The sequence below is a fragment of the Typopeltis vanoorti genome, chromosome 11 (assembly GCF_054136105.1).
Source record: "Typopeltis vanoorti isolate ZY-2024b chromosome 11, IOZ_Tvanoo_1.0, whole genome shotgun sequence".
In the NCBI taxonomy this organism is placed as follows: Eukaryota; Metazoa; Arthropoda; class Arachnida; order Uropygi; family Thelyphonidae; genus Typopeltis; species Typopeltis vanoorti.
In genome coordinates this window covers 104,640,517-104,667,718 of record NC_143559.1, presented here as the reverse complement: position 1 = coordinate 104,667,718, position 27,202 = coordinate 104,640,517, and the positions used below count along the sequence as shown (strand labels likewise).

The 27,202-nt window shown below is 34.5% G+C and overlaps 1 protein-coding gene across 1 annotated transcript in view; it reads right to left on the bottom strand.

Annotated features, from left to right (window-relative positions):
* LOC150101901 (A disintegrin and metalloproteinase with thrombospondin motifs 20-like) overlaps positions 1-18,921 on the bottom strand; it is a 186,136-nt gene extending 167,215 nt beyond the window's left edge. Inside the window, exon 1 of the mRNA XM_090399926.1 lies at positions 18,873-18,921. Coding sequence (XP_090256052.1) covers positions 18,873-18,921 — 49 coding nt within the window. The remainder of the gene's footprint in view (positions 1-18,872) is intronic.
* Positions 18,922-27,202: the final 8,281 nt, after the last annotated feature.

Genomic DNA, 27,202 nt, shown 5'->3' with positions numbered 1-27,202 from the left:
TCTTCTCATTCTGAGTAGCTCACACAAATGCTAACATATTTTCTTGCTTAGAAAGTAGGGCGTTTGTAAGATGGCTCAGTCATTCTTACATCAAATGTTGAAGGTTCAAAACAGATGTCCCATTTGCAATTTCATTCTGGAAGTTAATTATCGTCTTTGTTTAGTCTGTGAAAGTAATGGTTTTGCAAACAACAAACACGAAGTCCTGGCTTTTAACGTTTAGTGGTGTAGTTACAGACCTGCAGTGATACCCACAAAGAGTCAAGCTTGTAATATAAGTGACTATTTAAATTCTTTTGTGTTGAGATTAAGGCTTTAACAGCCGTTCGGTGAGCACGGTATCTAAGTCTGGTGTCGAAAGTGCACTAGACGTATAGTCAAGTGTAGAGTAACTTTCCTTTCCCGTTCTAACAGATTTTGTAAATTTTGCTCATTCTGGTTAATGTAAGGCTGTGTATTTATATTTAGATAGGGGTAAAGTGTCATATGTGGGAATCATTAATGCATTAAGACAAGGGACAAAGTAGAAAATTCGTACATTGTGGAAACAAATAAATTTGTAAAAAAAGTTTGAAAAGCAACGAGAAAATAATTAGATGAAGTGTTTGTATTAACCAGCCGAATAAACGAGTTCGTTTTTTTGTGGTTGCGGTAGTTTAGTATACAATGCACAGGAGACAAAATTCGGATAAAATATTAAAATATCAAATAAAATGTCATCCCAGTGAAGGCATATAAGAGGAATTGTCTCGAAATATGATTAAAATATCATAATAAAACTAAGAAAATATTTGTGGAGAGAGTAGAGTTGCTGCTTCACCTCACCTAAGCTGTATTTTATTTAATTTACTTTTTACTCCATCTATCTGGTTATTTTATCCCATTTACAGCCAAAAAAGTGATATTAACATATGTTTCTCCACTTCGGCATAAAATGTTCAAAGTGATGCTGCATACGAAGTATAAATAGTCAATCAGTCGTATGATTATTTAGACCTAATTTGAGGTACTAGTTACTTTCTCTTTCACCCCCCCCCCACACATCATAGATAAATGAGGTCATTTATTTATTTATTTACCCGTACTTTTGAGATGCAAAAATATAATTTTTCATTTCTTTACGTAAAATTTTAAAATGCAATAAAAAATGCTGATGTCAATCAGTGAGATGGATAAGAGATCGATTAATATCGTTATTTGTAAAGGAGAAATTTCTAACAGTCAGGTGGTTAGGAGAGAAAATATCCCCAGGTTTATTTTCACGGTCTTTGTAGTTTTGAATTTTAATATTTGGAACTAAAAGATCAATAATCTGGGTTCAGATATTAAGAGTAAAATATATTTATTTTTTTTTTGCCAACGATATAAAGCTGGTAGAACTACCTTCTTCGAATAACCGTGATTCGTTATACAGGGTGTCCCAAAATTCACGCAAGAAGTAATTTTGATAGAAAACACAGGTTTTTAATTAAAAATTGTAATTTCTTATTGATTCATAAAGTATACAGTATAGGGTTATGCATGGAATAGCATATCGGATAAATGGCCTCACGGCTTTGCTGGCACATAACGCACTCTTTTGTCGAAATTTTCCATGACCGTTTTGCATAAATGTGGCTGAATTTCGTTGATACAGCGCTCAATTTCCTCCTTCAAGGCGTGGGTAGTCGTGGGCTTGTTGGCATAAACCTTAGACTTCAAAAAACCCCAAAGAAAAAAGTCCAACGGCGTTAAGTCACATGATCTGGGCGGCCAATTCTGATCACCAAAACGGGAAATTACACGACCAGGAAATGACTCATACAGTAATTGAATTGTTTCTCGGGCTGTATGGCATGTGGCACCGTCTTGTTGAACCCACATGACGTCCACATCCATATCTTGCAATTTAGGCACAAAAAACTGGATTATCATGTCGCGATAGCGAGCACTATTAACTGTTATTGCCTTACCAGCCGCATTTTCGAAGAAGAATGGACCGATGATGCCTCCAGTCCAAAATCCGCACCAAACAGTGACACGTTGTGGATGCATTTGTTTCTCAACAATCACTCGTGGATTTTCTGAACCCCAAATGCGACAATTTTGTCGATTAACGAAGCCATCAAGATGAAAATGAGCCTCATCGCTGAAGATGATTTTGTCCGAAAAATAAGCATCCACTTGTTGTTGTTCCATAATCTATTCAACGAACTCTCTTCGCTGTGTGTGGTCAGTAGGCTTCAGTTCTTGAGTCAATTGAACTTTGTAAGCATAAAGATGCAAATCTTTCGTGAGAATACGCCGTAGAGAGCTTCTAGAAATGCCCAATTCAAGACCACGGTGCCGAATTGATGTTCCTGGACTCTCAGTAACACTCTCACGAACTGCTTCGATGTTTTCTGTTGAACGACTTGTTGAAGGCCGGCCAGAGTGTATAAGATCACAAATTGATCCAGTTTCCTTGAATTTTTTAATTAATCTTTTCACAGTTGATGAAGTTAAATCACTATTCCGACCATATTTTGTACGAAATTTGCGAACTGTAGCTGCCAAATCTTCATTATTTTTAAAATATTGCTCAACAATGAAAATGCGTTATTCTTTCGTGTAGTGCTCCATTTTTAATAACCCTGAACTGTCAGCTGTCACACTGTTTTTTTTTTTCCTCGTTGGCAACACTTTACCGTACAAATGGCGCTAAATTTAAATCTTGCGTGAATTTTGGGACACCCTGTAGATGAGCATAAACGATTGGAAGAGTTGATTCAATTTTAATGCAAACAGATGTCTTATATGTAGCATTAGATTATTGCAAATTGAATGGAGAGAACTGGTATTTTGGTTGATAATGAAATTCAGAAATCGTGTAGGTAAGACAATGCATAGAAGATTAAATTTATGCAAAATAATCAATAAAATTTTGGAGGAAGGAAGTTATTATATTCTTATAAAAGTCTCTTGTTAGACCAATATCAAATTCTGGCTCACCTTTGATTATTCAGGTGTCTGATCGATGCCCTGGAGTATTTACGGAAAATACTTATTAGATGTCTTGCGAAATCGCATCATAAGAATTACAATAGTCGGTTGGTTAGCTCTAATTTGTAACGTTGAGCAAATTAAAACTAACTGAAGTATACCATTCCGTCGAACTTCATGTAATTAATAAAGAGATTTTATTCTTACCAGGAGAAAGGAGACTTAATTGGAGTTTATTAGTTCATCAAATATATAGCACAGACAACTGAATTACATTGTGCTTAAGGATAAAATCCGAAATTTAATGAAAATATTATTATATACCTTCTCCACAGAGTCCCAGGACTCATCACAAGAGGCCATTATACATAATATAGAACAAATTCGATTAAAACAAAAAAACTTGATTAGGATAAATAAATTCAATTACAACAGATGTTTATTTATAAGGCAATTATAAGGCTATGAGGCAAGTGCACTGCATGTATGTTCTTAGACTGGTCTATTTTTACCCAAATGATTCCAAGTTATTCGAAATTAGATATTTGCAATTCGTACAAAAATTTGTAGAATCGTCAGAATTTTTGTGATACTGCTACAATCTGACAATTTACAGAGGTAGCACAAATCTTGTCCAAATTATTTATTAGAATAAGTCTGTTCTGGAAGAATGGAATTTAATATATTCTGAGATACAGATAAGAATATATCAATTCGGTTCAATTTAGCTTCAACGTGATTGATGTATTTTGTTAAATTTGGCAAAATGAGTATTGTCAGATATTAAAAGCGCATTTGCCTAGGTGGAATTTAATGAACTTTGGTATTTAGAATCTCGTAAAATTTGTCGAATCTTTCAGTCGGACTATTTGTAGCAGCAAAACAAAACTGTTTGGAGTAGGTAAGCCAAAGAAGGCCAATGTATCATACATGTACTGTAATTTTTGACACTTTATTTTTATAAATACCAACACTATATAGAATTCTTTGAATAACCTAAATTTGTCATATATTTTCGCGAAAATAACAGGAATATCTATCAAAAATTCCAACACCAGTTCAATTATTAAAAAAAATCACCGGAACCATCTAATTTAATGTGCTCATTTAGTGTGATGTACAAGGCAGGCGTTCTTCGTTACTAAACTAATCTTACGAAGACCGCTCAGTGAGATTTTTCTCGTTGTTATAATTCTATTTTATTGGCAAAATGATTGATAATTCTTTCATTACCTGATGATGTTTTGTATGTATGATCACTTAACATTGATTTCGTTGCACAATTTTAATCTCAAATTTAGGCAAAACAAAATTGTGGCTATAGTCTTCTTCTTCAGCTGCTCCCATTGATATATGGTCGCTGTTTCTGATGAATCTTCTTTACTGGTTTCTATTGTAGACGGCATCTTTGTCCAGGTTTTTCTCCTTCAGATCTTCCTCTACATTATCATTCTCCCTCTTCTTTGGTATTTCTCTTCTTCCTCCTTGTATTTCCATCATCATGAGACTTCGTCCATCATATATTTTTCATTTCGCCTCACTACATGTCCATACCACCTTAATCGCGCTTCTTGTATTTTGTTTTAGTTACTTTTATCGTACATTGATGTGTTCATTCCTCACCTGATCTTTCCTTGTTACTCCACACAGCCATTGAAACATCCTCATTTCTGTAGCACTTTCAATGAATGATATCACTATATAATAATGCGATTACGCAACTCACTTTATAATTGTCTGCAATAATGTTCTTACTTTTTTGTTTTAAGGTGGAGAGTAAATGGACTGGCCTTCAACAACTGGTTGTTGAAGTAGAAAATTTAAAGTGATGTGTGTGTAATTATTCAATTATTTATAATTTTAATAATAATATTACTCTAGCGATTAAGTGGTTGATTAAAGATGATTAATATTTTTGTACTGTTCAGCATGTTTCAATCGTTACGGTTAATTATTAATTTCAACAGAATATTAATAGTGATAAGTAATTAAAGCTATGCAATTAACGCTGTTGAATGCATGTTGATGTTTGTTGTGTATGCGTGTAAAAAATGTTAAGCGAAAAAGAAAGAGGGAGAAGTTAGACGAGTATAGGCTTAACTATACGTGGGTTGAAGAGGAAGTATCTCGTGTTGCATACATCGTTTCGTCGACCACAGTGATGATTATCAGTATGATTCATTTGCTGTTACTGATACCTTTTTTTCAGATACCTACTGAGTTAGTCGGTTTCTGCCTGTAGTGGTTTGGGAGTTAACTTTTAGACTGCTTTGGTTTCCTCTCAAAAACACGAAAGCCTAGTTTTAGATTTCCCAAAGAAGATAACCAAGGCTATGAGCAGAGTGTGTTGTCTGTAAACCTGTGCATTTTTGTGGTCAGTTTGAATTTTATGCAGGATGATAAATCACCACGAGTATGTTTAACCTTATCCCTTTGAGTGAAAAGGCCATTATAAATGTTTCTCTGATACTGTGGCTGGAAAAATGAATTCAGATCTTTTCAACTGAAGAGGTCATAGTTACCGACTTCGCTACGGAGTATCGGGATTTCTTTTTACTAAGATCAACCCGTGCTGTTACTGCAGATATTACTGTGAAGTCGCATGCACAAAACAAGTTCCCCAGCTTACTTGCCTTTTATAAATCATTTGCTACTGCTTTGAGTGTTCAGTATGTATGGAACATTCTTCTTCGGCAAAGCTCATCTCTATTAGAGTATATAATGTAGGTTTTATAACGTAATTTGTAATACACCCGAAGCGTTTCAAAAAAATGCTGCATTTAATGATTAGACAAATCTCAAAGCTTATATTCATTTAGGTTACTTTATAAATTTATAATAAAATGTAAAAATGTATTTTAAATTATGAGTATTAAATAGTACATCTGTTCAAGAAAATAACACTCTGACGTCAACTATGGTGCAGTCTTGAATCACAACTTTTAAAAACAATCTTCAGTTCGTAGTGTATTATTTTGACTTAAAAATTCTATTCAGTTTTAGAGATTTTTTCTTCTGCCATGATCTAAAGCAGTGGTTCTTAACCTGGGGTGTGTGCACCCCTGGGGGTGCGAGAGGAGTTTCTAAATTTTCGATGGAAACTACCGCCTGTGAGAAACTAGCGGACGCTACGTCGACTTTTGGAACCCCCACTCCTACTCTCTCTACCTTTGCTTCAGCGCATCGCACTTACCAGCATGAATACTTTACCACGGGAAATATTAGCAAAGTTCAGAGATGGATACTGGATCCATTTCTATTCGACCCAGATTCGATGGACGACAGCTATTTAATAAAATACGATCTTATTGAAATACGAGCCAATGCACGTATTCAAATGGAATTTGAAAAACTGGACTTAGAACAATTCTGGTGTACACAGTTAGAACCTTATCCACAGCTGGAAAAAGCAGCATTGCAGACACCTTTACCATTTGCCACCACCTACCAGTTTGAAATGGGATTTTCATCACTTTTGCACATAAAAACAGAAGCCAGAAATCGCTTAAATTCAAGTGATGACTTACGCGTGGCTCTTTCAAAAAAGGAGCCTCGCTTCAAAAGTATTATTATAAATAAACAACAACAACATAGCCATTAAAAATTGAGATATTGTTGTGTATGTATATGTAAATGTATGTGTTTATTTTTCAATAAATAAATTATCTTGCAATAGATGTAATTTTTTAAATAAAGAAATAGAAACACATTTTTCAAGGGGGTGCGAGAACTTATTTTTAGATTCAAGGGGGTGCCGCTCACTAAAAAGGTTAAGACCCACTGATATAAAGGAAAACGCTTAAAAAAAATTAAGTAAGTAGTAAGATCTTTGTAGATCAGGATTGAAGTACGACAAACCTACTCTAAAGATAAACAAACAGAGCTCCCAAGTTTTTTTTTTGTCCACATCAGAGATCTTCAAACTTTTAATAATTAGTAGCACTATCACTTTGTGATATGATACATGCCAATTAGGTATAGAGCAGGAAAGAAAAATAAAAACCAGGATCGATTTAAAACCAATTCAATAACATATTCAATAAACATGCGCTTGTGCATAATACTATTCTCTTAATTATATTTTGACCGAGTAAGTGGAGATGTAGTTTGGAGTCCAAATAACTCATGAGTTACAATTAGTTGTTTAGAATTAAATAGTTTGTTTAAATAGCTAAGATTATGATGTCTCATTTACCTGCGTTTTTTGGTATCGTCTCTTTGGTGGAAGGAAAAACTCCAACTTTTCGGGGAAGGGGGAGGGAGACTATCACTAACTAGCAGTAACTCAATCACAGTTGCAGAGGTATAGTCGGTATAGAAAGGAAAATCAAGGTATATCTCCTGATACACCAAAATAGGTGTATCAGGCAGAAGCTTGCTCAGCAAGCAATGTTCATATTAAAACAGCAATCTAAGCTAAGCAGGAAATTACTGTATACAAAAGTTGTTGTTTGCAATTGTGGTCGAAGTAACTAAGATTAGGAGGCGAACGCATTGTCTTTTAGCCTGTTGAATATATAACCGGCTAAAAAAATTATAGCCTGCTAATACACTGTTTTCCCGAGTTTCAGAGAAAAACATTTTCCGCAGTAGTTAATGTCACATTAATATCACAGAATAATTAAACATTAATTATGTCAATAATATTCCTATCGGTATACTGAATTTGTAACAAAATGTAGCAAAGTTATATGTAACGGAGAAATTATACAATGTATATGCAAGATAAAATGTTAGTATTATTAATTTCAATAATTTTCAGGTTAAATAGAAAAAACATTTTTTAAATTGTTTTGATATCTATTTTTTGTGCAAATTATAACAATAAAACTGGGATTAGGTGGTCTCAGAATATAAAAACTAAATATTTTAAAAGTATTTTATCACTGCATTTAACAAGTCATTATGCTTATTCTACTATGACTGCATTATTTTTTATTTGTTCTCTCTCTCTTTGAGAATGTTTTATTTTATCTATAAAGAAGTAGAAAGAAAAGTCACCATTTGCGAAAAAAGGCATTTTTTGATAACTTCAGAAAATATTTAGGAAAACATTTTTAATAACCTGATAATGACTTCCATCCTTGTAGGTTATTTCGAATAAGGTCCTCCAGCTGTATACATTTACCAAATTTGTCATGGTATTTCCAGTAACTACCGAGGAGACTGTTAGGCAACTGGATTGAGTTCATTACTTTTGATTATTGGTATAAAATAAAAACAAGCCATTAACGAGTTTGCAAATTGCTTGCTTCGAAGGTTAACTCTTTTTTTTTTTTACAGAATAAAAACCGGAGTTCTAAGATATCAGAGATACTGTCTCCGCCTGAGACCAGCTAACATTGTGAAATTCTACTTTTCAAAATCTGTAATTACAGAAGGCTCAGTATGATTTAAACAATTAAATAGCTTCGTTACCGATAATATTTTTATAATGACCTACTAATAATTCATTAAACGGAACTGAATACGGACATAAGAGTTTCCCCTGCGAACGTGTCCTCTGCTCATAATTGGATTTTCAGATACCAGAGCAGATGGCTGAACCCTAAAAGGTTTCTTTAATAACAAGCAAAGGCGGGAAGAATATTTAATAGTTGCATAGCATTGAGAATACACAAATATATGTTAATTGTTTGATTCTCTTAAGGCTAAGAAAATACTAAAAAAAATAATAACCTTAACCTTGTGGTAGTTCTTTCTGCTGCTGCTCATGTGATTTGGTCATCTTATTCTTTATAGCTATCTAAAACAGAATTTCATGAGTTATTAATTTGAACAAGGAGGAAGAATAGGGTGCTCAAATAGTCAGTTCGTGCTAAAACTGATCTTGCCATATCATGAAACTACCTGCATGTATGCGTACACTTGGATGACCTCACCTTTCTAGATATTGTCAGTCGATATAATTACAACGAAAAGACGCATGCCCTCTTTCTTAAAATGTTGGTATGAGTCACACACGTGAAAAAAACAAATCTCCGGTTTGTTAGTGCAATTGATTTTAATTAGATGTCGCCTTTATAATCACTACTTGGAATTTGATTGCAGATATTACATTCAGAACAGTGAATGTTTAGACGGACACACACACACAAATGTTATTACAAGAGGCATGCAGGTTGATTTGTTTCCTTTAAAGACAAGATCTACACTATCAAGTCTATTAGTCTAGACACGCTAATGAGATTTCGTCTTCACAGGGAACTTGTAAAATCTCAAGTATAAAAAAAAAAGTCATCTTTGTGGCAGATCAAATGCTCACCGCTACTCCTACCACCTGTCTGGTCACGCATAATCAGACTAACTTAGCGAAGAGGTGGTCTTTTAATATCGTGCATTGCCCTCCTACAGACGGTCTTCAAAGAGAGTGAAATCTTGTTTCCCTTTGTCTCACACCGATGTTGCAAAATTGATACAGAAACAAGTGTTATATGCGGCCGTGATTAATTCGTGTCAGGTGACTTCCTCTACAAATTACTTTTGTTCTGTAGCTAACAAAAAAATAATAAAATAAAAATAGGAAGCCATTAAAATCTTTTCTAAAGCAATGTAGCATCCTCTGCATCCCTTATGAGTAGTTCTGTCATGTGATGACAACGTTTTGTGGATTAATTTGAATTCTATGCCAGCTTAAAATATACGATAGAATTAGCATTAAAATGTGTTGGAAAAAACCTCATGATTTATAATATAAGAGCTACCTAATTAACATTAGTTTCAGCAAGAGAAATAAAGTTGATTTAACGTCTGCTGTGCGACTTCCTCATTTACAGTAATTCATAACAACTGCTCCATATAATTTCTGAGCGAAGATATTGGCGGAAGTCAAATAACTTTTTTTAATGCAGAATCCAACTTTTAGTCTTAAATTTTTATTATTCGTTTTTTTTTTTTCATTTTAGCAAGATATATTACATAAATAACCTAAGACGAAAAAAAATTAGTAAACTTCATTTGACGAATTCCAGTAAGTTGCACGGTTATTTAAAATTAAATAATCATTCTAAGCGGAATGTCCGCTTAGAATGATTATTTAATTTTTGCAATTTTTTTGAACTTATACGACTGTAAATTTGTATGTAAAAGTTGCATACCTCCAGCCATTTATAGAAATATACTACAGGGGTACTTATTGGAGAACCGTTTTTAAGGACTGATAGCGATTTCAGCCTAATAATCGTTAACAAAATACTTTTGTCTCACGAATAAGAGTGAATTAATGAACAAAAATGAACTTCATTAAATTTTTTGGATCAGTCTCGGCTAACCGATCTTGCAATTTGTTACAAACAACGGGCACGAACTCGGCTTCCACTTTGGATAAGTTATTGCAGAAAGTAGCGTCATATTTTCTCATTAATAAGGACAGTTGCGTTAAGAAGGCTATTTAATAAAACTTTATTATAACTGAATAATTAAAAAAAATTAATTATTCAATTATAATAAAGTGGTGAAATATGCTGAATCGAATGTTTCATTGTTTTTCGTTTGTTAAGGGATGGATCCGTACAGAAGGAGCTACTATACTATTTGAGGGCTTTAGCGCATTCAGAATTTCTACTTATCACCACAATTACCTCTGAGCACTTAGGATGCTGTAAAAATGGATTCCAAGAACTGTCGTCCAGACGTGTAGTTACTTTTCCTTCAACACACGAACGATTACAAAGCTTCATTGGTTTGCTTTTACTGTTTTGGACCACACATCATACAGATTTGGCTCTATTTTGACCTTCATCTCCTCCCAGAACCAAAAGGACATTGGACAGGCCATCCATTCAAGTATGATGTAGAAACAATGGTCCGTACATCACGATAGAATCTATCGTGACGGATTCATGAAACTACCAGACGGAGGTGCAAGGACTTTTGATGCGATTATATTGAGAAATAATTCAGTTAAATTTCAGAATAAACTTCAAGAAAATTTTCCATTGTTTCAATGATATCTGCTCAGAAAAAAAAAAAAAAAAAAGAGAAGAGGAGACATTATTTTCAGCATGCTTATTTATTTATTTATTTTTTTTTTTTTTTAACGTGCATCGGGCCCACGAAAGGGTGTAAACCTGCTATATTAGTGCCGTGGGTGAGCTAAGAATTAGATAATCCTGAAATCCTGCTCAGGAGATCAAACAAACATGAAACAACTTTTTCAAACCACTTCAGGCATCCAATAAGCAAGATGGTGCTCTCGCATTAAGTGTTAAAGGAATTTAATCGTCCAAAGACATCAATGCCAGAAGTGAGATTCGAATCTGCTTCCTATTAGTTGAAGAGCAGATACGTAATAACTTTGTTCAACCATGTTTAACAGTGAGAGATTCAATATTATGGATAAATGTTAAAAGATACAGAAACAAATTAAAAAAAAATTAAGGATAGACCAATATTTCTTCTGAAAAAAAACTAACATATTCAGGTTAACATGTAACAGTTTAACTGCAAGAAAAATTCGCTGCTTGAGCAAACACGAAAAAGTAATCGTTAAAAAAGTACTAATTTTGCGCATACTTCCATTGATTTCTATAAATACGTTGCTGTGCGACGTGCCGTGACTAACTGGATAACTTTAAATGTCCTTTATCAAACATGTTTAGTTTTTGTAGTTTGATATGGTCTACTGGTTCTATAAAAATTTATTGCTCAACGGTTCCAAATGGTAAGAAAAACAACCAGTACAAAATTCAATGCAATAAACACATGAAAATCACATAAAAATCGCCGATACTCAGTCGTCTCATACCATATCATAGATGAATATCACCGAGTAATGTTTAGTTTCATTACGGTTAAATTACGGAGGGAGTGTACTGTTTATTATTTGTATATATTTTATTACCCTGTTTTTCAGGATTAAAAAAAAAAACCTGACTTTTAGAAGGAAACTCCCCCCCCCCTCCATACTAGCTAACACCTTCAGTTGAAACTTCTTATAGAGGACGGGACGGCAAGTTATTTTTTAGTTTACGTGTTCAAATTACGGTCAAAGCAACAAAGACTGAAGCTAGCGTATCATATCTTAATGTTTTCTGCTTTTGTCTGTTTTGAGGTACTAAAATCGTTTCCTGGAAAACCACCCTGCTATCTTCCTACGCATCAAGCTAATTCACTAACTCTTTATAGAGGTTCCTCCCGTCCTAAACTGTATTCGAATTTAGGACTTTCTAACCATAAGACAAATATCTCTTCATTCTCGCGAATACGTTACAGATGTACTTATAAGATTTAACAGCTGGAAATATTTCCTTTAGTTTATAAATAATTAAAATTAGGGGGAAGGAAGAATTGCTATGCATTAATGATGCGAAAATTAGGACTATAATTGGTAGTTTGTTTGTTTATAAATTAACACATCGTATACATATTAAGTCTACAAATGGAAATTGCAATAGATGAAAATTGCATTCAAACGAGCCATCATAGTATTGTGCGAAAACATCACCTATTCACCCATATGAAGGTCATTCAGAGAAAACAGACCTTGCTTCGTCAAATCACATCTTCAAATGGAAATACTTATGAATAATAGTCTATTAATCATATTAAGATATCTTTCCCTGCCTTTGCTCAATGTAATCACGTTGTAATCTTATAAGCAGGACAGGAATCTCTAACATACGTGCAAACACAATCATTTTTTTTTTGTTTGTTTCTTTCGAGATCTCGATTCCAAAGCGTGTTTGCAATTGATATATGGAGCGATTCGTCAAATACTCTCTTATCACTATTTAGCTACGATGTGTCTATTCCTTAACATTTGAGAAATCTTGTAATATTCTCCTAATCTCTAATCTTCTTCAAGTAATTTTTCTTTGCTCTTTCTGGTCTCTGGTACAGCATGAATGTAGAAGTTAGTCAATCAAACATTTTAAGATACCGCATTGCAAAGGTTCATGGTCAAATGGAGTCACAACATCCCTCCATTAAACAGTAAAAAATAATATCTTTCATGGACAGAGAGGTGATAAACATTTGATTAATGACGCCACTGTCTACTGCATATAAAGCAGCTGGGTATAGGCAGACAAACGATAAGGTGTCAGCCGCATCACCATAAATTTGATGCGTGCAAATTAACAAAACAGGATTCGATGAATTAAAAATTTCAAGCAAGGAAATATTCATCTTCATCGATATTGTTGGAGGTTTTAAATGGCCGAGTTGAAATATTGAGTTTCTTAGTTAAATATAAGAATGAATTTATTCATAATTGAAGCTGGGAATGTGTTTATGAATTTTTCTGATTCAGTATATCATCCTTTATTTTATGCGAATCCTATCCACAAAAGTTTGTAAGTCTATTATAATTTTCTAAGGAGTACTGTGGATGGGATGAGATAATGGTCTAGGATCACTGCTGTAAAAACTAAATGTGGTAATATTGCCTCTTCACAGGACTGCGGTAAGTAGAGTGATGGTCTCACACGGGCTGTGAAATGCTACCACCAAACGATTTTCACAAATATCAATGTTACAATGGGATTCAAACTCGTCGCCTGTTGTTAGGGAGCAGATAAGTTATCCTCTGGGTCAACCACAGTCCTACAACTGGAGAATACTGGTCTAATTGTATCCAGAGTGCACACGCGTGCGTTTACCTTCGTAGGATCTGATTTTCTTTCCTCAACACCAGGAAGCATAGAGATATATTCCTGAATTATTGATTGTGGAATTGAATGTAAGGTTTGAGTTTAATGATGAGTGAATGGATTAGTACTTACTAGGAGTAATACAGTTGGAGGGGAACACCAGTAGAAGATATGATACGTCCTAACTCCATCGTTGGAACCATCGACCGATGTTAGTATAGTTCAGCCTTACAGTAGCTGGTCATTAATATCCCTTATGAGCCTGTATTCGGAAACGATTTTAAACCATTTAGTGAGTCAATGAAATTATATAGTAGAAAGAAATTTGATGGAATTATCAGTCCATGGGAGCGGAATCATTACTGTACAAAGAGAATATACAGCAGAATCACTATTTCTATAAATTAGAAAAAAGAAATTCCACGCCGCAGAGCACTGAATTTTCCAAAGTGATGTTTACATTAAGCTCATCTCTGAAAAAAAAAAATCTTGAACTAGTGGAAAAAAAAAAACTTTTAGCTGGTTTACATTCGATCTCTGTGCGTTTGTGTGTGCACGCGTTATCTTCCTGAAACTCTACTGCAGTAGCGGACGGTCAACTTTTCCTACAAGTGGCCATTTGCAGTAACTTGATGCCACAACGCTGGACGGCATAGTAAAGCTTCGCAACTCTTAAAAAGAGAAAGAACTTGAACAACTCATTGCCTCAAGTGGGGTACAACAGGCATATGCATTGTAGAGTAATCCATAGTGAAAAGAAAATTGGAACTGCTTTTACTATTGCTGCTGTAGAAGGTCAAGTTTCCCAACAGTCACTATGATATGAGTATCCAAACGTTCGATGTACTTAACTATTCCAGTTAGTATACGAGATTTCCTTAAAAATAAATAAACAACTTTTATGTCAGTTAATATCCTTTAATTAAAACCTCATTTAATGTTATTTTTTAGCCTAGTTGTTACAAAGGGACTACTCAATTGTCAAAGAAAAAAAAGGTTAGCTTTTTTCCAACTTGAAACAATTTTGGGAGTATTATGATTTTTCCGATTTTTAGCATTAACAACTGTTATATTAGTTTTAAAAAAGCAAAGACGATTGCGCATATTACTACATATAAATAATATTCATTTATATATATATATATATATATATATATATATATATATATATATATATATATATATTTATTTAAAAAAAATTTTTTTTTTTTTCATGAAGAATACTATACGGTTTCCTTAGAATACTACATTACTTTGAAACGGCCTTTTGGTTTCAGATCTTGAGGAGATAAAAGTAATAAAATACTCTAGAAATAATAAAATGAACAACTGAAGGGACAAAAAAAAAAAAAAAGAATATCTAATGTAATGTTTGCATCTTTCTATGGGGCAAAATGAGAAAGGAAGATGGGTTAATTGAAGATTACGGCTAACTAGATGAACAACCCGGAAGTTTGGCCGAGACAAGTTTAAAACAATCAATTTCAGTTTCTTTTAATAAGACAAGTTTAAAACGTAACCAATATTGAGTTCCTCTTATAAATTACTCATCATTTATAGTAATTTACTCTCGAGGATAAATTACTTTGTTAGTGAATTGTAGTGGCGGAAGGATTAAGCATCGTTTTCATTCCGTTATTAACATTATCCAAACAACTTAGTTTCCAACCGTAATGTTAGTTAAAGCAATCGAATCTCTGATCCCGGAGACAGTTTTTCTGTATTATTGTTGTACTTGCTCCCTTCATAAAAGGCATTTCGTTGATCTCAACAGGATCTCTCCTTCGAATGATATACAGTATATGCCTCTGAATGGCACATAAATTCAAGTAGTTTTTTTTTTTCAGTATTTAATGAAAAAAAAAATACTAAATTACGCTTTTTTCAGAAAAAGCTATTGCTATTACAGTAAGAGATTTTTTCAGTTATTATCCTCGATCGATTGGAAAAAACCGACAAGAGGAAAACGCTTTCTACTGCAAATAGTTCTCGTGATATAAGCAGAAAAAAAAAAAAAACATAAAAATCAGAGAAATTGAGTTTAAAATGTTATGTACAAGGGAATGTAACCGGCAGTCGTCCCATAATAAAATGAGTACCATTCAGAATTTGGTGGCGGTAAATTCTAATGTTGCGAAAATCTAGAGAGACATGCATTTATTTTTATAACAATTTAAGCTATCAACCATAGATAATATAAACTAATTTTTTTAAAATAGATTTCAATTTGAAAAATATTAAAAATAAGTTTTGGAGAAGTTCCCATCTTGTTTCCAAAAAATCCTCTCTCTCTCTCCAGTTTAGCACAATAAAAAAATAAAATGTATTAAAAATTTTATTTGGTTTTATGAAAGATAATGCAAACAGAATGAAAGTTAAAAAAAAAAAAAAAGTTGCATCCCTGGCCTTACTAAACACAACCCTCCCACTGTTATCAACTCTCCCCACTGTCAGTCAACTTTTCTTCAGACGTTTATTATTATTAATTTAAAACTGTTTTGCGAAATTTTTCCCGATATTTATGACCAACTTATTTTAATTGATTTTGTTGTTTAAGAACAAACTTATTCCTTGATAGTCTAATTGTATTTTTTTTCTTCCAGCAGGTTTCCAGTGATAATTTCCTTTTTAACCTGTTCATTAAGTTGCTAAATGCATTATCAGGCCACTTTATGAACCTTGTGAGTTGGCCATCCTATTCTCTATATTCTACCTAATATAACCGACAGATTTGTTTATTTCTTCATTCACCTGCCAAATTTAAAATTTTTTTCACTTCTCGATAGACGGCGCTACCTTCTAGGGCGATAATTTACTCTTGATGACAAAAGAAATTCCTCAGGTTATTTGCTTTGTTGTAAAACGGCGTTTGAATTACTGGCCGTTAAGTGGGTGTCCACCTTCCAAACTACGAGTGCAGGTCGTGACCCAACGGTCTGCGACATCTCATTTCGGCGCCTAGTTAATAACAACGTGACCAGTCACCGGCCGTGAGAATGGTCGCTGTCTGAGGTCATCTGAACTGGCAAAAGATGGAAACGTGACCAGTGGGTTGCTCTCCTTGTCCAACCCCCTCCACTGTCATGAGGTTCTTGACATAGTTCGCCATGGAGACTTCGTTACTCACAACGGGTCATGGTTTATGTCGGAGAGGTCAAGGGGCAATTCAGTAGGTAAACGGCCGACACAGCACGTTTGGTATTCCTTTTTACCTCGGTAAACAAAAATCATAAAAACAAATCCAGTTATTTCCCATCCATTATTTCACAACTTGATGTCTTTTCTAATTGTTTTTAAAATTTCCTTTTCCTTATTTGGATTAACCTCATTTACTTTATCATGTACGTACTTCCTCAGGGTTAAAGCATATTTAGTCCATTCCCAAACTATTCAAGCGGTGCAATTGCATTTTTTTTTTTTTTGGTCCATGTTCATGGTTCTAATCCCCCCCCCCTCCACGACAGTATTTCTCATTATTTCTGTTCCTTGTTTGTTTGAGGAGTACTAGGACTAAATAATAATCACCAAATGAGTCACTCGCAGATTAAGATTGGCGACAGTGATATTATCAGTGAAACGTCTCATCAAGTCCATCATTCATCAGAGTGGTGGACTCAGAGCACGACTGTACCAATATTCAATCAAATATGAAACTCTGTTAGTAGTCAAAGAGATAGTAGTCAAACCAAGGATAGTTTGAAATATCATGACATTGACTTGTTATGAAGTTCACTTCCTTCTCCACCATTTTGCCAATATTCCAATCGATTATTGACTCGGTGGTTTTCTTTCCACTTTTGACATACTGATAACCTACACTATTAGGCAAGAATAAATTAATGTTGGCGAAACACACCAGGATGTTCTCAAAGGTTGAAAATTGAACAGCAGTAGTCAAAATTAGCGAGAACTAGTATCCACCGTTTCGGTGGGGTTGTTTACATTGATGAAAAACCTACCTCAAGTGATGAAGAATAGATAAGAGTCAACCGAGTTGATTTTCTGGTAGCCTCGAGGTATGTGGTAACTTTCCGACACATTTGAATCGACTGTCGGCTCTGGAGATAAACGAAACTGACATGACAGTTTCAAGATGACAGGGGAGGGACGGGGAAAACTGTTTTGAATTAAGAAGAGTAACCAGCTCAAGCGAAACCTGTTTTCGAAGCTTCCCGGATTTGTGCAGGTGATCAGATTGATATACGATGAACAACTATAACGCAAAATTGGCGAAACCCGATGCAAACAAGATGTCCAGTGGGGGGGGGGGGTAGAAAATACTTTAAGGTAAAAAAAAAGCGAGGGGGAACAATACATGATGGATATAAACTGCCGAATGATGTTTATGATAGTATATATTGTCTTTTATCGTGATTTATACTTTCCTCATTCCTCAAAGCCTGCACAGCTCAGGCCAGTAAGTATTTCAGTAAAATTATTTGAAATACTTAGTTGACAAGATGAAGACTTTACACCTCTTTCTTTTAAAAAATAGCAAATAAGTAAAATTAAAAATATAGCAAATAACGCATGTGAAATGCTTTTTTTTTTTTTTTTCACATGTTGGAAGAGTAGTTTTTTTTTTTTTTTTTTTTTTACAAAGCCGCTCCTCTAGGAAGAAAAAAAAAAGTAACTGCCAGTCCGATTTCAATAAGCAATATCTTAGCTTCCCGCCTGCATTCTGCTAAAATCCACTGAGCAATACATTGCTTTGGCTTGCATTAAAATTACATAATAAGGTGTAATGGATTCCATGTGAATTACAAATGGTTGCTATTTCACAGTGCATAATGAACACAAACCGCGATATAACTGATTACTACTCTTGACATCATTAGCACATATTTGAATAACAATGGCAGCGGAAGAAGTCGTGAATACCTTCTCGGTACGAAACCCCTACGCTAAGGATATCTTTCATAGTTTACTTAATAGAACGAACCATTTCAACCTCTGCATCCCTTTCTAGCCATTATCTCATCACCCTGTCATGAAAAATAAATGACTGGGTTTGCCACCCAAAGCATGACGAGGTTTTGACTGCGTTATATATAATAACGTTAGATACTGATTAATCTGATTTCCTCTTTTAAAATTACCATTAATTACCATTTTGATTCATATTGGTTAACATCGTAAAGACAAGATTTCTATTTTAATATCCTTAAAACTAAGTTTTTGAAAACGTCTCTTAAAAGCAAGCCGCTCCTCTTAAAGGTAGCTGCCAGTCCGCATGTTTCTGGACATCGGACATTAAAAAAAAAAAATAATAAAATAAAATAAAAAAAATCGTAAACAACGCTACATAATTTAAAATACCTCTTGGCTCCGTACTACCATTTGTATCCCATTTACTGGCCAACGCCATCTTTGTCGACCTTCGTTGAGGTCAAAGCCCTACCCATCCTGTGACCATTACACAAATTTGCGACAAGAGTTATATATCGTAAGACGAAGCGACGGCGTGCAGGATAATGTCGATTCGCTTGACCTCCGTTTGTTGGCTGTCGTCTAGACGAAGGATGTACAGCTTGCTTTTACAGATTCAGAATTATTTCTTGCTGGGGCTGATTCAGCACTTTGCAATTGTGTGAGGTCAAAATTGGGTGGGGGAAAAGAAACAAGCATCATACTAGTTAATGTGTCGGTTCTTAATATCCCACTTAAGAAAATGAGGATGGGATGGGCCAAAGTGATGTCCAAAAATTACCTACTTAAAAGGGGCATGGGCAGAACCCTTTAATGGCTTCACAAAAGCCTGAGAAATATTGGCTGATACTTACTAGAATCATTCGTGAAATTATCTTCCTTAAATGTGTATTGTTGACACTAGTAGAAATATGAATATCAAATTTATCTTGTCCTGTCACGAGATATTTCAGGAAATCACGCAGATAGTATCTTTTGCTAATAGTATCTTGGTTGCGAATGATTTAAATAAGCTAAACATCTTAACTTTTACCTACTCTACTTTCTTTTTATTCGATAAGCTATGAAACTAGCATATCATGTTTAGGTGAATTATGTTTTGCGACAGACATCTTGGGACAACTATATTATTTATTGTGCCATTTAGTAATTTGACAAAAAATTTGATGTTTTAGTGTCTATGTCTTTTTCTTCATAGGCTTATTGAACAAGCCATGTGTAGAAATTGTAATAAAAATTTATTATAATAATTAAGAAAAACTCAATTTTAGAATATTTAAATATGCCGCGGCAGATATTGCTTAGCTAAATTAAAGTATGTAAATACTAGAATAAAATATATAAATTATTTTATTTCTTACTAACATGGCGGATGCGCAAACATACTAAAATCGAAAACAAATTCCATTGATAGTGTTGTAAATCCGGTTATGTTTCCGTCAGAGAACAAAAAACGTGTATTTAATAGGAAATTGAGCACAAAAACTGCAAATTCTCGGCCTCAGACCTCCAAAGTGGACAAACTGTAGGTTTGAATCCCACTGCAGAATTTCACCAATACTGCTTTTTTGATTTATAAAAGTTTTTGCAAATCATATTTTTTATAAACCTTAATACACCTTGCTTCACACTTTCGTCGTAATTACAGATGCGACGCTTGTAAGTTTTCCTAAATACTGCTAAATGGACTGCCATTCTTCTACAAAATATGGCAGTCACTTCAAATATATTACAGTTCCTGTAATATTTGAAGTGTTGGCCACCCTAACCCTTTCACCATGCCGCCATCCACTTGCAATATGATGTCGTTCGTTATGTTGTTACTCCATTAAGCTATGTCCGCAGAAATCACAGTATAAGCATCACAAAAATTATCCATAACATTAATATAGTGTTCGTTGTTTATCTTTTTTGGGCATTATAACAAATGTTTGTAGTCCAAACCAGGAAAGCATCTTCACATCATAATACTACCACCACATTTAACACTTTACATACTGATTAATACACGAATTAATCATGTTCTCCTGAAAATCATCATCTTCGAATATCTCTATATTTCAATAAGCTTCCGCAGCTCAGACAAGTCTTGGATTTGAATCCAGTCTTTGACTCGAAGAACCCTATAAGGGCTTTCAACTAAAAGTGCCATCCGGTCTCACCTCAGCGGTGGAAGGAACTGTTCCCTCCCTGTAGACCTGACCGGAATAAGATTCAGTTTAGAGAAAATATTCCAAAAGATTAATAAATCTGAGTATACTTGACAGGTGGATCATTAGGACCAGAAAAGATTTAAAAAAAAAAAGATTTGAATAGCGTGGATCGGATTCATCACTACACAGCATACCATTTAGGCTGAAGGGAGAATACAACATTTGTCTAGTACGTAGAACCATTATTTAAACTGAGGCTATGAAGTTCATTACGAATGCATTGACACAAACTTGTGACCTTTTAAACCTGTAAAATATTCAAAGTCGGCCAAAAGAGCAATAAATATACATAATTCATATTGGCCTCAGATCCTTGGTTGCTTCGGTAGTAATTCCAAAACATCTACTGCTGTGGACTACACTCGCCGAGAAACTACTGCTGCACTTTTCGACTCTTCCCATATTTACGTAGCCTGTTTGACTCAGTTTCCATTTTTTTTTATGACACAGACCATCACAGTTGATCGCGGTCACTAACTGTAGGTAATCGCGCGATTACTTAATGACTAATATTACAGTTATATAATAACACTTTACTAAGTCTGTCTTGAAACCATCCCAATTTCCATATAATCACTGTACCTGTTTGGCGTGTATTAGACTGTCTTCGCGCATCCGCTCTCCCACCAACAGTTCGTGGGTTCGAATCCCGCTGTGGGCATGGATGTTTGTGATTGCCTTTAGGTGGGAGATGAATTTTGTCGCCAGGTAAGAGATTATTGAAGGTCTAAAGGGCTTGAAAATGTATCTTTCGTCTCTAGAACAGGGTTTCCGGAATATGTAAAAAAAAATAATATAAAAATAGAATAAAAAATCCATAGCCCACTCACAGTAGTAATGTACTATAGGCATAAACTTGCGTGAGTGGGAATCACAAAAAAAGTATTCAAGAGAACTAGGTGTTCGAATTATTTTCCACCTGATGACTGTGTTATACTTTCAGCATATGGCAATGCCCGTATGAAAAACAAAGTTCATATAATAAAAATTGCGCTTGTCTCTTACAACTATTAACAATACATAATACGAGAGTAAAAACAGCCCTTCGTAATTAAAATAAATGAAGTTTAATTTAGTTCTGAAAGTGAAGAAACTTTCACTCTGAAAATAAACTGCGAAAAATCACAAAGGAACAACAAATAATGACAGGAACATATATAACTGTTGCAATGAAGAGGTTATGCAAGTCAACTCGGATATCCCCGATTTGTTTCTTTTTTTCATGTATTATTCACCATGATGCATTATGCTGGCTGCATATTTTATTGTTTAAGAAAGTTTTAGACATTGTGTTAACTGCATTAGATGCAATCTTTAGTCATGATCCATTAGAAGAAATCGAAAGAAATATAAGGTTTATCCCCTGAAGGTAATCTGTATTAGCCCTATGAAACTGCGTTTGCTTCCATAACGCTAGGCCACCTGAAGAAAGAGCATTATACGTTCATTGCTAGTTGCTGAGTATAGAAACTTTTTCTAGGCCTTTCTTCTTCTGCTAGTTCCTAAATAGAACCAGCAGTTTGTAATCCAGCATATCAAATAGAATATACTTTCTATTTGTTATGCTGGCCTAGAAACTTTTTTCTAGGTCTTTCTTCTTCTGCTGTTTTTAACCCAGCATATCAAATAGAATATACTCCCCCCCCCCAAAAAAAAGCCTTGGTTCAATGTTAGCTTGAGCCAGTACCGTCGACAGGATGCAGCATAGAGGCAGCCCGCCTCACGGCGCAGCTTAATAAGGTCGCTCGTTCAGCCATATTTCGGTAGGCGCGGTCGCTACGCTAACAATTCCTGTTAGCGTAGCAAGTGCAGAAAAGTTTTTCCAAGCTTAAACTGATTAAAAATTATTTGCGAACAGCAATTACCAAAGAAGGGTTCAGTGGTCTAGCAACTATATCGATAGAGGCGGACATAGCTTATAATTTAAATTTAGAAGAGCTTATAAACAGTTTTATTGTGCGATATTCCCGTAGAGTAAACATTTAATTTATATTATTATGTAATCGTTTTTCATTAATGTTTCTCTTGTAATAAAAACAAAATAGCAATTGGAGATTTTCTTATATTTTTGTCTTATAATCCATCAGGGGCGATATGTAATTGCTTGCCTCGGGGCTCGATCTAATCTGGCGACGGCCCTGGCTTGAGCACACTGTTAGTGAAGGCTAAAGAATAGAGATTGACTGCCTACTCGTCTTTAAAAAGCTAGGCACTTTGGAAATTAAAAGGTGTTTGTGGATTTAGTTTATTTTTACTGTTCGACAATGAGATTATTGAATAGAAGTATCCATTGAAAAAAGATCTTTTTTGTTTACAATCTAAAATAGACATCTTCGTGACAGTAAAGGGGGAACAGTACCTCAGTTATCTGCTGATAAATATATATATCCCAACTCTTGTTTTTATTGTTTAGACGTAATATATCATACAGAACTTATTTTAAACTTCAAGGAAAATGTAAATTACTATCTGACATTTTATGATGTTAAAACCTTGAAGTGAAATTGAAATTACTGAATAAAGCATGGGAACAAACAAAAATTTGGACCACTTTAGGTTTTGCACAAAAGCTTTGGAATCTTTCCATCCTCCCATCTGATTGGCTGTTATTAAAAAAAGTGCGTTTGTTAATATCATCGACAGCCCGAAAATGAGTTTTCTTTCAAGGTTCGTCGATTTTCACAAGTAATCAAAGGAAATCTGACTGCTCCAAAGTCCTTTTGACATTGACAGGCTTCCGGTACAGATGCAAATTGGAAACGAATGAACTACAAAAAATGACATATTCGAAGCTGCTTTCACTGTGAGAAAGCTACTTCAGTTGTCTGCTCTAAAAAAAACTTCCGCTTTCAAAACCTTCGCAAACAATCGCCACAGCATTTGTTAACATCCTATCTGGAAGTAACGGATAAGCCCTTGCATATTGTTTTATGCACCTTTTAAAAGCTGATAAACGCAAATTAATCACGGACAAACTTCAGAAATTTCACTAATCTTTTTTTCTGTTTTCAAATTGTCAAATTTCATAGTTTAAACGAAATTAAATTATAAAACAGATTTTGAGATTAAGCAATTTAAATAGTACCTAATAAGTATGTATACCTGTATATAATAAATTTATGCATGCGTATTTGTTTGAAAGTTTCCAACATCCAAGAACTGTTTGTTCAGATCCTCTTGCGAAGTCACTGCTAATACAGTATGCAACTACAAACAGGAATGACTACTCGGTGTTCTCATTATTTGAATTTTATTTGTATTATTTAACTAATTGTAATTTAACTCTATGACAACATGAATTATTCATACATATTAAAACACTAACAAATTAGAAGTGTTGCGCTAGTTTAATTTAATACATGCGTGTATATTTAAAATCCGGTCGTATATTCCTTAAAATATGGTAACAAGAATCATTCATCTTTTCGTCTGGAATACCGTAAAACTCCATTCAGAATGACTACTGAAATTTCTCGTGATGCTATTTACGTTTTACTCTTCCGAAGAAACAAAAAGTGTTCTCTTCACAAACTTGATTTGGAAAGGTCGAAGCATTTTCTACAAGATAAATAGCTTCCTGGGCAATTACGAATTGTCCTTGAACTAGATTATTAAGGATCTTCGAATGTGATAAAGTTTCGAGTGCATATCTGTTTAAGGAAGACAGCCCTTCCCAAAGTCATCGAATAATCAACTAAGCCTCTCTCTCAAAAGGAAGGTACCAAACTCGTCCACCAGACGGCCCCTTAGATATTTATAGTCGACTGATTTATGAACCAACCTCTGATATGAGGTTATACTGTCCGAATTTAGCTTCTGGAGCTCGAGAATGTGAAGTGTAGTACAGGTCACAGCTGTTGGAGGTGTCATTGAGGACTAGTGAATCAAAGAACAAATTTAAGGATAACAGTGGACAAGATATTCAGTGGAAATAAATATAAATAAATACAATAACACAACAACATTTATTATATTATATTAAGTAGTTTAAATATTATCGAATTATTAATCCTGAACATGGCGAGAATATGGAGAGCAATCAAAATAATGTGTTCGCTTGAGCAAATAATTTGCTTAACAGAGTTCAGGATCTGCAGTAATCTTAATCTTTCAGCACTTCGAGTTGTCCTGAGTACTTCCGGAATGAAAAGAACGAATTGAAAATTTCTGAATTTGCATTCATTATGTATTTCAGGTATCGAAATACGAAGAAAAATGAAGTTCACAATTGCCTCAATAAATATAGTAATAATAGTCATAATAATAATAAACATCAAATTATCTCTTTAATTTTAATTCCTCCCATTAAGTCTAAAATCCATGAAAAGGAACATTCATTTCCTATCTATAGTAGTACTGTGAGGAAATGAATTCTATCACTTACACTTCTTTGCTTCAAAATTCTCAATTAAACCTATTTTATTGTTAAACCCCTTTAGGTAAAGCGCCTCAGGATGAAAGCGGGAGCAGTTTGAAGACAAACTGGTTGAATAAATTTCCGAGTTTGCGAAGTGCATCGCGCATGCCTAGAAAGACGTTGACCTGTTCATATGTAAATGATACGCATCCTTTCAGTCATAAGCAGTCAATACAATGAATATTCAACTAAGAAATCCTACTTTGATATGGAATTGTAGCTTAACTTTATGATGGAGAGAACAACGAGGAAATTATGAGCACTTCTGCGACAGTGAAAAAAATAAAAATCAATTATTCCCTTACTGAGGGAAGGTAGAAACGATAGCATAAAACAGTGACCTTGAAACGATAACTCCTAAGAATAAACAAACTAGCCCACCCAAACTGTTGGACTGCTGCTACAGATATGCTTATTAAATCATCGCTGTTTGATGCAAAGCCCTCGTACGAGCACAATGTATCATATTGTTGCAGTTCAACACACATGGGCTTAATACTGGGAAACTTCTCTCGACACCTACATCACTTGAAGACCACTTCTCAAGTCCAAATAACTTTTTTTGCAAAATGTCTCACAAGAGGCCAATTAGAACTCCACAGCTTCCGCAATATTCTTATCTGAATGCTAGTTACATTTTTTATTTACCCAAACTATGGCATTAATCCCCATATCACCCTACCCGGCTCGATAATCTTACCTATTGGACATATGAACGCCTTAGAAGCGTCACGACTGATTGTCTATAGCGGCCGGCTTCTGAGGTGTGTCTATCAACACTCTCGATACCAGCTGTTGACAGACGGTAGTTGAAAAGAGAAATGAGTGACAGACAGTTGTTAACCTAGAAACCAGAGGGCGCCATTATTCAGCGAGTTGTATCAACATTACCTGCCCATGCAAATGAGGTTAAAAATGAGGTACTTAGAAAATATAAAAAAACTCCACTTTTCAACCCATAAAAAATATTTTCGAAATGGGAGATATTAGAATTCGATTATTCTAAGCTTTTTTTTATGACAGACTAGGCAGCCTTTCTGCCATCACATGAATATTTCATTTCATACTTTAATTTGTATTGAAAACATTGAAACCACTTGACTGCCATTAGTGATTAACTCGGTCACTAGGTCAGAAACCAAATCATGAGGATTTTAACACCCACCATCTCTTTCTCTAAGTTTCTAGATTTGTGCCTACCTTAAGAGGCTCTAGACTGCTCTTGACCTCGCCAACGTCCTCTAAAGGCGTCTCTGTTCCTGCAGTGGCAGGATAAACTCGGATTGTATCCGAATTTGCTTTATTTATTTATCTTTTTTTTTTTTAATTTTGAATATGACTAACACCACAATCGAATCTCAGGATAACCTTGCTTCCTACGATACACTTCGTGACCATTTCAGTGGAGCAAGGAAGCCAGCTGAGGTTAGATAGCAAAAAATAAAGACCTTAGCTTTTATCTTATTAGCCGATTTTTTTTTTTTTTTGTTCTCTCTCTCTCGTATAACTTGATATACATGATTGTCTGTCAAATGCTATCAGTAATGGTCAGTATAACACTCTTATTAACTAGAAGATAGAAATATACAAAGAACTTATATGAACTATTTCAATAAATAGTTCATATATGTTCATTTAAGAGCACATGCTTATTGCTTTTACATGCAGTATGTCACATTCTCTAATTGTGCTGAAGAATTAAAGTATGCAGCACTACTAGAAAGCAAACCGAGTCAGAAGGACAGTTGCAAGAGACGTTGAGAATGGCTCGTGGAAATCAGTAACAAGGAGGCAAACATCAGCAAAACGATTGAATAAAAATTAAACTATGAAACTAAGGTGTCATACCGATCATTGTTTGGTGTGTCTGTGGCGATTCCTTTTTTATGAGAAAGAAACTGCAAGAAACATTGATTAGTTTTCGTATTCCATAGCAAGAGTTATTGACTGCGCTGCTGTAAATAATGCCTCGCCATTATTTTGTTCTTAATAATATGTCGCAAAAGACCATTATATCCAATCTGTGAAGCCAGTTAGCAATATTCTGAAGATTCATGATGAGGATCATGAAAAATGTTCTTTGCTCTCTT